At 41.7% G+C, this 12,163-nt stretch overlaps 1 protein-coding gene across 2 annotated transcripts in view; it reads right to left on the bottom strand.

The window, feature by feature from the left end:
• Positions 1-12,163, bottom strand: part of pnpla8 (patatin-like phospholipase domain containing 8) — a 51,518-nt gene that overhangs the window by 26,626 nt on the left and 12,729 nt on the right. For both annotated transcript variants that reach the window (XM_060914616.1, XM_060914617.1), the window contains exons 3-8: positions 10,597-10,746; positions 6,879-7,030; positions 6,666-6,760; positions 5,146-5,317; positions 4,187-4,244; positions 3,889-4,083 (exon numbers count right to left, since the gene is read on the bottom strand). In XM_060914616.1, the coding sequence (XP_060770599.1) occupies positions 3,889-4,083; positions 4,187-4,244; positions 5,146-5,317; positions 6,666-6,760; positions 6,879-7,030; positions 10,597-10,746 (822 nt within the window). The remainder of the gene's footprint in view (positions 1-3,888; positions 4,084-4,186; positions 4,245-5,145; positions 5,318-6,665; positions 6,761-6,878; positions 7,031-10,596; positions 10,747-12,163) is intronic.

The raw sequence follows: 12,163 nt of genomic DNA, 5'->3' as shown, positions 1-12,163 counted from the left end.
GGCGTCAGCGTAAAAGGCTGAGCACAGACCTGCACAGGTCTCTAGTTTGTTTAAATCAGATGGTGAATATAAAAACTAACAACGCAAAACGTCAAAATTTTATAAACATGCTCTTGACATAAAAGCACAGGTCGTGTCCTTGGGTCACATGTCCTGTAACAGGCCAAGATTATACTAAAGATGCTGTTTGTCAAAGACAGCACAATCCTTAATACAACTATAGATGAGAGAGCTTTTCTGTCCATTAAGTTTTTCTCGCAGCCTCCTAACTCATAATGGAATGGAAGTAGTGCTAGTGATGGTCTCTGAGTGGCTCGCTGTTTTTGGCTAATTCATGTCTGCAAGTCTCTTCCACTCTGTCCATCTCCCTTCCGTAGTCATGTCCTGACCATTCCCTGCACATGCCGACACGACAAAAAGGACCAGCAACAAATGGACATTAGTAAAGGGAAGCAGTAAATGCTAAACAAAATGAGCCATGTTCATCATATATGATGAGTGAGCACTGGTGTGGCTTTCACCAGTCAGAGTATTCAGGTGACATTGGGCATACCTAACAACCTGTGTTTTCTCCACCCCCCCAATATCTGTCCCTCTGAGTTACATGTCAATCCTGAGATCGCGATGCTGACCTTTTCTGCTCCTCGGACCTGCGTGATCCATCCTGATGCCCTACGTCTGGTTGGAGTCTCATCACATTGCTCCTGTGGAGGACAGCCCCATGTGGACAGTTGAAAGTCGCACTTGGAAGATGCTCTGGACACTTACAGTAATGCTTTTTTTTTTTTTTAAGATTTTTTGGGGGGCTTTTTTCACCTTTATTGGATAGGACAGTGTAGAGACAGGAAATGAGCAGGAGAGAGAGACGGGGAGGGATCAGGAAACGACCTCGGGTCGGAATTGAACCCGGGTCCCCGGATTTATGGTATGGTGCCTTATCCACCTGAGCCATGACGCCCCTACAGTAATGCTTTTATGGCTGAGGACTACAGGTGACTTGCTAACTTTAGGACTGCAGTTGTCATGAACAGTTTTGTACTCAAGTTTCCATCAATGAAGAGTTACAACATCAACAAAACTGACTTCATGTTAAAACTGTTAATGTTATAGTCATGTTGTCTGTTGTTGCCTAAATGAGGATGGGTTCCCTTTTGAGTCTGGTTCCTCTCGAGGTTTCTTCCTCATGTCGTCTGAGGGAGTTTTTCCTTGCCACCGTCGCCACAGGCTTGCTCATTAGGGATAAAATTAGCTCATGTTTAGTCATTCAAATTCTGTAAAGCTGCTTTGCGACAATGTCTATTGTTAAAAACACTATAGAAATAAACTTGACTTGACTTCAGGAGAATCCCCTGAGGCTTTAGAGAAAAGCTACTGGGCACTGCCATGATGCTTTTCAACTTTCATTTGACAGGTTTTTTTTTTTCCTTCCCCTGTTTATTTCCTAACATGCTAGTGTGATTCAACTCAGTGAAGGACACCCACAGTGAAGTTAACACATTTTGTCACATTTGAAATTATAGGAAAGGTGAACTTGGGTGTTACTGTGGGCTGGCCTAGTGGTTAGTGTGTCTGCCTCTCGACTGGGAGATTCTGAGTTCTACTCGCAGGTCAGGTCATACCAAAGACCATCATAAAAATGGCACCTACTGCCACCTGGCAAGGCGAGTGGGGAGTCAAACTCTCATGGTTACCAGAGGACTAGCCCCCCCACTGTAACCCTAGGTGAATAGGCAAGAGGCCAAGGGCTACTGACATGGTGATTTGAGGCCGCACCCATATGCCTCAAGAGCTGGTTAGTCCTGGGACAGGAGACTGCCTGGGAAGACCAGGCCCTGGCGCAGGAGGGACTTTGACTTGAACTTGAGTGTTGATGTGAATATTTAATTAAAATCAATGGCATTAGTATATTTAACTCTTCCACACTCACAATTTTCATTACTGAGAAAATGTTAAAGGTCAGTCAGTCCCATGAAGGAACAAGAGTGCTCTGAGAGCACAATATCCCCCGCTGGCAACTATAAGTCCTTAATACACGCTCATGAAATTGTCAAAGTACAAGTTTGGTAACCAAGGGCCATAACTCTGGTAAAATGCGACTGAATTGAACGAAATTGCAATATGCGCATTACTGATATATAACAAAGAATCCTGTCAAGTTTCATGAAATTCCTCCAAAAGTTGTGAGAGGAGTTGATTTCAGAAGGTGAGTACCCTTCCCAGGATGGACGGACATGGCCACGACATAATCCCCCTTCGGGCCTTTCGGCCAGCAGGGAATAAAAAAATAATAAATAAGAATGACAGCAGTTTTTATTTAATACATGGCTGGTAAGTGTAATTTATCTTATCGTTTTATTAAATGTACAGAACACTATACTCCTAAGAACAGAAAGTCACTGTAAACAAGTGTTGCCAGGCAATAGAAACCTTGCCCAGCAGTCTGGCCTAATCCGTGACCTTCAGTTTGACATTTCAAGGTCACCATTCATGGTGCTAAATGAAAGCCCATATGGAACTATCTATATGTTGATAATGGTAATATTTCTCAATCATCAGCGGTCAGGTTCTAGTCCTATGAAAATCTATGGCCTTGAGTTTGACATTTCAAAGTCATTCAAGGTCAAAGGTCATGGTGGCAACTGAAAGCCCATATGGGACTTCTTATATGTTGATAATGGTAAACATCTGTCTATCATTAACCATTTTACAGTTATGAGCCTCTGAAAACCTGTGACCTTGAGTTTGACCTTTCAAGGTCACTCATGGTGCCAAATGAGAGCCCACATATGACTCATGTCAATAATATTAAGTATCTATCTTGAACCGTTTCACAGTTATGAGCCTCTGAAAATCCGTGACCCTGAGTATGAACGTTCAAGGTCACTCAAGGTCAAAGATCATGGTGCCAAATGAAAGCCCATATAGGACTTCCTATATGTCGATAATATCAAGTATCTCTATCTTGAACCGTTTCCCAGTTATGAGCCTCTGAAAACCTGTGACCTTGACCCCTGACATTTGACCCCCAAGCGCTAAGAAAACTACAAGAGATACCCTATCATGTAGCATGTCAATGGAAGCAGAATTGAAAGATGAACATTTTGGATTTGGTTTGAAGTAAATATGAAGGATGATATCGTGAAAATTTTTTTTATCTTTTTGGTGACCTTGACCGGATGACCCTGAAAATGTTGGATGTTCTATTTGAGATCAATGCCCATCTATCCTGAAAGTTTCATGAAGATTGGTCTACCCATTTTCCCGTAATGTTGCTAACAAAGAAACCCCACCGAAAACAATACTTCGCCCCGTGGTGGACTCTGTCCCAGGCGCGGTAACAAAACAGTGTTGTTATATTAGCTATTAAAGAAACCCATCCATCCATCCATCCATCCATTATCTATATCGCTTATCCGTCAGGGTTGTGGGGACAGCTGGAGCCAATCCCAGCAGACTTTGGGTGAGAGGCGGGGTACACCCTGGGCAGGACACCAATTTATCCCAAGGTTAACACAGAGTTGAACAACCATTCACACGCACACCTTTGACGATTTAGTATAGCCTGTTGACCTCATCTGCATGTCTTTGGACTGTGGGAGGAAACCGGAGCACCCTGAGGAAACCCACACAGGCACCGGGAGAACATGAAAACTCCACACAGAAAGGCCTCAGTTGGCCATGAGGGTCAAACCCAGAACTTTCTTGCTGTGAGGCGACACTGCACTGCTGTGCCACCCTACATTAGATATTAAATAAAGCTATACTAAAATATAATTTCATTAAAAGCTCTGCCTTTAATGCAAAGAGATGCACATATTTGTGAACAAAAATTACAAATTGAAAAATACAACGCATATCAAGAAAACTAGATGAGATTGTGGATCAAACCTGATGCAAGTCAGTGCCCAGTGCAAACTCCTGGAAGTACCCAGGAGCAGCTGAGGAAGCTCGGATGGCCTCCCAGAGCTTGTGCTGGCAGCCGCCTCTGTAGTGCGAACGCACGCCTACTGGCAAGTTGTAGTTCCTGAATACGTATGCCTTTAATGACGTGCCCTTATTTACTATCGTACTCACTGCTGCCACCTGTTAGAGATGATGGAAAAACACCACATCTGTGTCATATCATATGATTTCATTAAGACAGATCTGAATAACTTGAGCCTCAATATTCTGTTTATTTACTAACTTTAGGACAATCAGGGTTTCTTGAGGTTTCAACCAGAAGGTCGGAGCCCAGTCTTTCTCTGTATAACAATGAAAAATGCTCAATAAAGCAAACAGTAATCCATTCGTCAAGTATCATTTGAACTACACTACCGTTCAAAAGTTTGGGGTCACTTTGAAATGTCCTTATTTTTGAAAGAAAAGCACTGTTCTTTTCAATGAAGATCACTTTAAACTAATCAGAAATGCACTCTATACATTGCTAATGTGCTAAATGACTATTCTAGCTGCTGGTTTTTGGTGCAATATCTCCATAGGTGTATAGAGGCCCATTTCCAGCAACTCTCACTCCAGTGTTCTAATGGTACAATGTGTTTGCTCATTGCCTCAGAAGGCTAATGGAGGATTAGAAAACCCTTGTACAATCATGTTAGCACAGCTGAAAACAGTTGAGCTCTTTAGAGAAGCTATAAAACTGACCTTCCTTTGAGCAGATTGAGTTTCTGGAGCATCACATTTGTGGGGTCGATTAAATGCTCAAAATGGCCAGAAAAATGTCTTGACTATATTTTCTATTCATTTTACAACTTATGGTGGGAAATAAAAAAGTGTGACTTTTCATGGAAAAAACAAAATTGTCTGGGTGACCCCAAACTTTTGAACGGTAGTGTACCATTTGATTGCAATCATGTAGTATATTGTGCGAGACCAAAATCTAGCTTTCTGGACATGAACTGAATTGCCGTTGTTAAAGAAAGAAAGGAAAAAAAAAAAAGGAAGACTGAACTCTGACATCATGAATTTTGTCGACTCTGTGAGGAATCTGAAACATGACCATAGATGGATCTTTCAAAAACACACAAGGACCTCAAACATCCAAATAAACACCGTAGGATCAATGGCTGCCAGAGTAAAAATCAATATTTCTCACTGGCTGTCTTAATCACTTGTTGTTTTGCAGAAACAAATTACACTACTCACTTCAGAACTTTCTCCCAGATCTCGCTGTCATAGAAGGCGTGATTCCAGCCCATCTTCATGGTACCCACAATGACATTCTGCCTGAAGACATCAGAGCCCAGCTTTCTGTACAGCTCCTCACACTCACTCAGGGGAATATGATATACACCCAACATGAAGCCTAATATTGCACCTGGGCAGAAACATACACACAAGCATCAATGAACTGTACATACGAGATACAGAAAATGGAAATCACATTTAAAATGATTCACTTTGGCGAGAATTGCCTGGTGTAATATCTATAAGCACAATGACAGATCAACAACGGATTCAAATTCCTGCAACTGAATCAACATGCTAGATTATTTGGGCAATAAAGCATGACTCACTTTGTGCATGGAAAAAATGTGTCCGGAAGCACAAATTAGATTTGCTTGCATTTCATAACTGATGCTGCTTATGAGTATCCGGTAGGTTTTACATAATTTAAAAAAAAAACCACACACACACACACACACACGGTTGTCTTTTGGTCCAAATAGACCCCTCTCGTGTGAACAACTGCCACTCTGAGGTTCGATGCCAGCACCCCTGGAGGAGCAGCTTTCATAAGAAGCAGACTTTGTGCACCATTAAGGGTATGCACCCCCACCCCACCCCCGCCATGGCACTGGTGCTCTTCCACTGTGGGTGGGTGTGCACAGAAAATCCCGAAAACGTCTCTATCTTGTACTTTCACAGGAGATTATACAGGCCTTGGCAGCATCCACGATTTGGGGAAAGGATGAACACAGTATTAAAACAGATGCTGAATGCGTTGCAAAATACATTTGAGACCTGGCTATTGCAGATTTCCCCATTTCACTTCTGAGGGTAAGAGACAGGATAAATCACAGAAAGCTGAATTTGACCTGAATGAATGCTAAAAGCTCCCCCTGGTGCTCATACGGCAAACTTCGACAGATCTCAATGCATCATTCAAAAATGATCTCATCTCATCTCATTATCTGTAGCCGCTTTATCCTGTTCTGCAGGGTCGCAGGCAAGCTGGAGCCTATCCCAGCTGACTACGGGCGAAAGGCGGGGTACACCCTGGACAAGTCGCCAGGTCATCACAGGGCTGACACAGACACAGACAACCATTCACACTCACATTCACACCTACGCTCAATTTAGAGTCACCAGTTAACCTAACCTGCATGTCTTTGGACTGTGGGGGAAACCGGAGCACCCGGAGGAAACCCACGCAGACACGGGGAGAACATGCAAACTCCACACAGAAAGGCCCTCGCCGGCCACGGGGCTCGAACCTGGACCTTCTTGCTGTGAGGCGACAGCGCTAACCACTACTAAGCTACTGATACTTTTGCTAAAAAGGGAGTCATTTTCTCTAGTAAGCACAATGTGCTTAAATATTATACAAGGACAACCATGCAGTGTTCAGAGTTGGGTAAAAGACACCTTAACTACACTTATACATTAGTATTCACAGGAAAGCTTTCATACTTGTACAGAGATGTAAGAAAACGTTCTCTTACCTGTACTCACACCACAAATGTAATCAAAAAGCTGGTAAATTGATTTTCCTGACATCTCTTCCAGTTTTTGTAAAGTCTGAAGGGCGACTAGTCCTCTGAGAGTAAAACCACACAGACACACACAGACACACAAAGTGAGGTATAAAAATGCAGTGCACAGCCATGTTGATGCTGTTGAAGTTCAGAGTGAACTGGTGAGGTTAGACTGCATACCTTGTGCCTCCACCATCGATGGACAGTATGCGAATCCCCCTGCCCTTCACCGGGTCAACATAGCCCACCAGAGTGAGGGCCTCTCTGACTGCTGCCTTTAGAGATGGATCATTAGCCTGCCTCAGGCGCAGCAAGCAAGGAATCACCTTCTCCTAGTGAGAACAAAACCAATGCCATTTTAAAAAAAAAAACCAAACCCAACTCACACTTGTTACAGGCCATGTGTACACATTTAATACAAATTTCCTACTGGAAGGTGAAAATCTGCAGCTGTCTAAAAGGTCTGAAGGATTTGTGCCAAAATAGATGGATAGTGGAATGACTAGACCCCCAGTCCCAACCGAAGAGAAACAGTGCATACCATGATGCTGCCACCACCATGCTGAATACAAATTTTCGGTTCATGAAGACGATCGTTTTACTGTCGACCTAAAATACAACTTTCATGAGAGTCAGCAGAGGTAAGTTCTGGATGCGTACTAAACATTTAATCACCCATTATTAAATAGGAATAAACTAAAGAGTTATATTAAAAAAAAAAAAAAGGGCAGTCAGAATAACAACACAACTGAACTGATACGGACACGAGAATTATCTGAACAAACCACTACATCAGCATTAGAGCGACACATCACATCACATCTTGAGGTGGATGGGCGACAACAGCAGAAGATCACACTGCATTCCACTCCTGTCAGCCAAAACAAGAATCTGAGGCCATCATGGCACAGACTCGCCCAAACTGGACAGCTGAAGAAAGTTAAAAGAGAATGTGATTTTGCTCTGGATTTCAACTGTTCAGTTTGGGTGAGTCTGTGCCCATGGTAGCCTCAGGTTCCTGTTCTTGGCTGACAGGAGAGGAACCCAGTGTGGTCTCCAGCTGTTGTAGCCCATCCACCTCAAGGTTCAGTGTTTTGCACATGCTGAGATGCTTTTCTGCTCATCACGGTTGTAAAGAGTGAATACTCAAGTTACTATATCCTTCCTGGGAGCTCGAACCAATCTAGCCATTTTCCTCTGACCTCTCTTATCAACAAAGCATTTCCACCTACAGAACTGTCACTCACTCAATGCGTTTTTTTTTTTTTGCTTTTTGCACCATTCTGTATCAAGTCTTGACAGTAAGTCTATATAAAATATCAGTCAGTACAATACAGTGTTAGTGAGGCTTTAGTAATTCACAGCGGTTTTTACTTTAAACAAGAAACATCACGAAGGTTGTTTTTGCATGATAATGACCTCAGAAATCATGTGTAGCATCTCAGCCTTTATTCTATCCACATTCACTAGATATGAGCAATTAGGTGGAGTGTGTTGCTGAACCAACCGAGGACCCCAAAAAAACAACAAAAAACAAAAAATCCTCTCCTCGAAAACAACCCCCCAATACAAAAAAAAAGCAACAAAATATGGAATAAAAAAGTATTTTATGGTACAACCCCGATTCCAAAAAAGTTGGGACAAAAGTACAAATTGTAAATAAAAATGGAATGCAATAATTTACAAATCTCAAAAACTGATCTTCACAACAGAACATAGACAACATATCAAATGTCGAAAGTGAGACATTTCGAAATTTCATGCCAAATATTGGCTCATTTGAAATTTCATGACAGCAACACATCTCAAAAAAGTTGGGACGGGGCAATAAGAGGCTGGAAAAGTTAAAGGTACAAAAAAGGAACAGCTGGAGGACCAAATTGCAACTCATTAGGTCAATTGGCAATAGGTCATTAACATGACTGGGTATAAAAAGAGCATCTTGGAGTGGCAGCGGCTCTCAGAAGTAAAGATGGGAAGAGGATCAGCAATCCCCCTAATTCTGCGCCGACAAATAGTGGAGCAATATCAGAAAGGAGTTCGACAGTGTAAAATTGCAAAGAGTTTGAACATATCATCATCTACAGTGCATAATGTCATCAAAAGATTCAGAGAATCTGGAAGAATCTCCGTGCGTAAGGGTCAAGGCCGGAAAACCATACTGGGTGCCCGTGATCTTCAAGCCCTTAGACAGCACTGCATCACATGCAGGCATGCTTCTGTATTGGAAATCACAAAATGGGCTCAGGAATATTTCCAGAGAACATTATCTGTGAACACAATTCACTGTGCCATCTGCCGTTGCCAGCTAAAACTCTATAGTTCAAAGAAGAAGCCGTATCTAAACATGATCCAGAAGCGCAGACATCATCTCTGGGCCAAGGCTCGTTTAAAATGGACTGTGGCAAAGTGGAAAACTGTTCTGTGGTCAGACGAATCAAAATTTGAAGTTCTTTATGGAAATCAGGGACGCCATGTCATTCGGACTAAAGAGGAGAAGGACGACCCAAGTTGTTATCAGCGCTCAGTTCAGAAGCCTGCGTCTCTGATGGTATGGGGTTGCATTAGTGCGTGTGGCATGGGCAGCTTACACATCTGGAAAGACACCATCAATGCTGAAAGGTATATCCAGGTTCTAGAGCAACATGTGCTCCCATCCAGACGACGTCTCTTTCAGGGAAGACCTTGCATTTTCCAACATGACAATGCCAAACCACATACTGCATCAATTACAGCATCATGGCTGCGTAGAAGAAGGATCCGGGTACTGAACTGGCCAGCCTGCAGTCCAGATCTTTCACCCGTAGAAAACATTTGGCGCATCATAAAACGGAAGATACGACAAAAAAGACCTAAGACAGTTGAGCAACTAGAATCCTACATTAGACAAGAATGGGTTAACATTCCTATCCCTAAACTTGAGCAACTTGTCTCCTCAGTCCCCAGACGTTTACAGACTGTTGTAAAGAGAAAAGGGGATGTCTCACAGTGGTAAACATGGCCTTGTCCCAACTTTTTTGAGATGTGTTGTCATGAAATTTAAAATCACCTAATTTTTCTCTTTAAATGATACATTTTCTCAGTTTAAACATTTGATATGTCATCTATGTTCTATTCTGAATAAAATATGGAATTTTGAAACTTCCACATCATTGCATTCCGTTTTTATTTACAATTTGTACTTTGTCCCAACTTTTTTGGAATCGGGGTTGTAGTTAAGGTCTAACACACACGTATTCTATAAATATTTATTGGACTGATTGTGTATTGGGACTTTGAATGAATACAAGGTTATTTATGGACAGGAAAATAAAAAGCATCACAAGCTAGCTAATAATAAATGCTAACAATGTGCCTAATTTATCAAGTTGGATACAAATGAATTTATTCATAACAAAAAAGAAAGTTAACCAATTTTAATCTATAAACCAAGGCAAACAAGACCATTCAGTTAAAACAAAAGGAGGGCGGAGTGCTAAAGCTCCGCTGGTGTACAAACCGGTTTCAGTTCATTCATCTTCTTTTAATGCTGTAGAACACTTTAGAGCTTTCAATATCCACTTCTACCTCTGAGACATTCCTTTACTTTCACTGTTCAGTTGCTATTTTGTGCTCTTTGTCTCTATGAGCTTTACCTTTTATGGAGTTTAGTGGGTGGAACTAAATGCAAATCAATTACAGCGATGCACTTTATGGGTCACTGGCATTCTTCATCATATGCATACAAGTATGAAGAATATCTGGGGGATGTTTTTTTTGACAGTTTTACTGATAAACATTAAGACACACTGTTACTAAAAGACTGATAAGCAAGAGCCAGTTGTTGTACGAAACCAATGTTCTTTCAATAACTACAGAGAATTCCATGCACAAACTTTGTCCTTTTTGAATGTCTTACTTTGACAGCCACCAGCCTGGTCTCAGGGAACTCCAACAGATGGTAGCTCAGCTCCTCCACCCTGCTGATATAAAGCCGCACATCTGACGCTCTACGCAGGGCTTGGACCAGAGCTCGTGTCCGATTATCCACACTCACCCGGGCAATGATCTGAAAAATGGAAAAATCGGTGACAGTCGATCACTAATATTATAGTTTCGTTAATGCATTGCTTAATTAAAGGTAGACTGCCTTTCAGATTTTTCAACTGTAGGTCAGAAAAAGAATTTTCCCAACACCCAATTATTTTTGTTTAATGGACTGAAAGCTACTGAATTCGAATCACAGACTTCAAATTTAATTATTTTTTTAAAATAGAACAATTAATGAATTCAGGGCCATGTGGCCCTAAATTCTCCGCTGTTTTTTCTTGCTTCACCATGACCCAATTCAAGATACTATGTCATGCATCATGTGGTGGGCTTTCCCTGTTAGCACGAGGCATTTTGGGATACAAATTTGAAACAGGAGAGAAAAACGGAGGACGCGAATGAAAAGTGAAAGACCAACTACAGTAACAGAAAACAAGAAGAAACTATGTTGTGAAGGAAAGGAAACGCAGGACCAAACTAATAAATAATCAGCGGTCAGCGAGCACCTCGGTGCGATCAGCTGTTCGTTTAGCGACAGAATAACGTAACTGTCAGTGCAAGGTCAAAGTAAACCTATAGATGGCAGTAATGCAACACTGTGGATACCAGCTGCCGTAAAACCCGAAAGAAGAAGGTGGTGAACCTGCGCATGTGCACACGGACTTCCTCTGTCTGCTTGACTGTGCGACGCGAGCGATTTCATGCACATTATTTGCTCAGGAATCCCCTCAAATTAAATAACTTCCCAGCCACAGAATGGCCTGTTTTTTTTTTTTTTTAGATATTACATTAATAAACATATCACAATGACCAAATTTCAGAGGGAACTAAATTTCACTGATTTTATGAACTCGAAAGGCTGTCTAGTTTTAAGGAATAATTGACATTTGCCTTTTATTACTACAAAACTCTTCTTTTAAACATCACATTGAAACTGTCATCCATTACAAAACTGTGTACAGCATAATCAGGGTGCGATTTGTCAAAAAAACAGAAGGGGGGATGTTTTTTTTTTTAATCATGAAACGTCACAAAATTAAGGTAACAATAGGCTAACAGCTCAATAACATCCGATGATATCAAATGAATAACACTAAATGAAAACGAACACTAAACCAGAGATAGTAAATTCATCTTCCTATCTCTCTGACTAAATACACGAACACTAACACAACAAAGTTCGCATTGCTTGTCGCGTTGCTGTGATGTTTCTCTCCCTCCGGATTAAATGGACAGTGACTCGAAAATCACTAAAATACATGAATACTAAATGAACAGTTTGCTCTGATGGCGCAGTTCGTGTGGCCTTTTCTGCTTTCCCGTCGGTGCGCTATCCGCCGCGTTTCGCCCTTCTTTAATCCACATTTCTGCGAATTTCTCAGCAGGGAAGGAACGCACGTCTGGCCCATTGACAGCGAGGAAAAGAAGGCTGTCAG

The sequence above is a fragment of the Neoarius graeffei genome, chromosome 2 (genome assembly GCF_027579695.1).
Source record: "Neoarius graeffei isolate fNeoGra1 chromosome 2, fNeoGra1.pri, whole genome shotgun sequence".
In the NCBI taxonomy this organism is placed as follows: Eukaryota; Metazoa; Chordata; class Actinopteri; order Siluriformes; family Ariidae; genus Neoarius; species Neoarius graeffei.
This window is presented reverse-complemented; position numbering and strand designations above follow the sequence as displayed.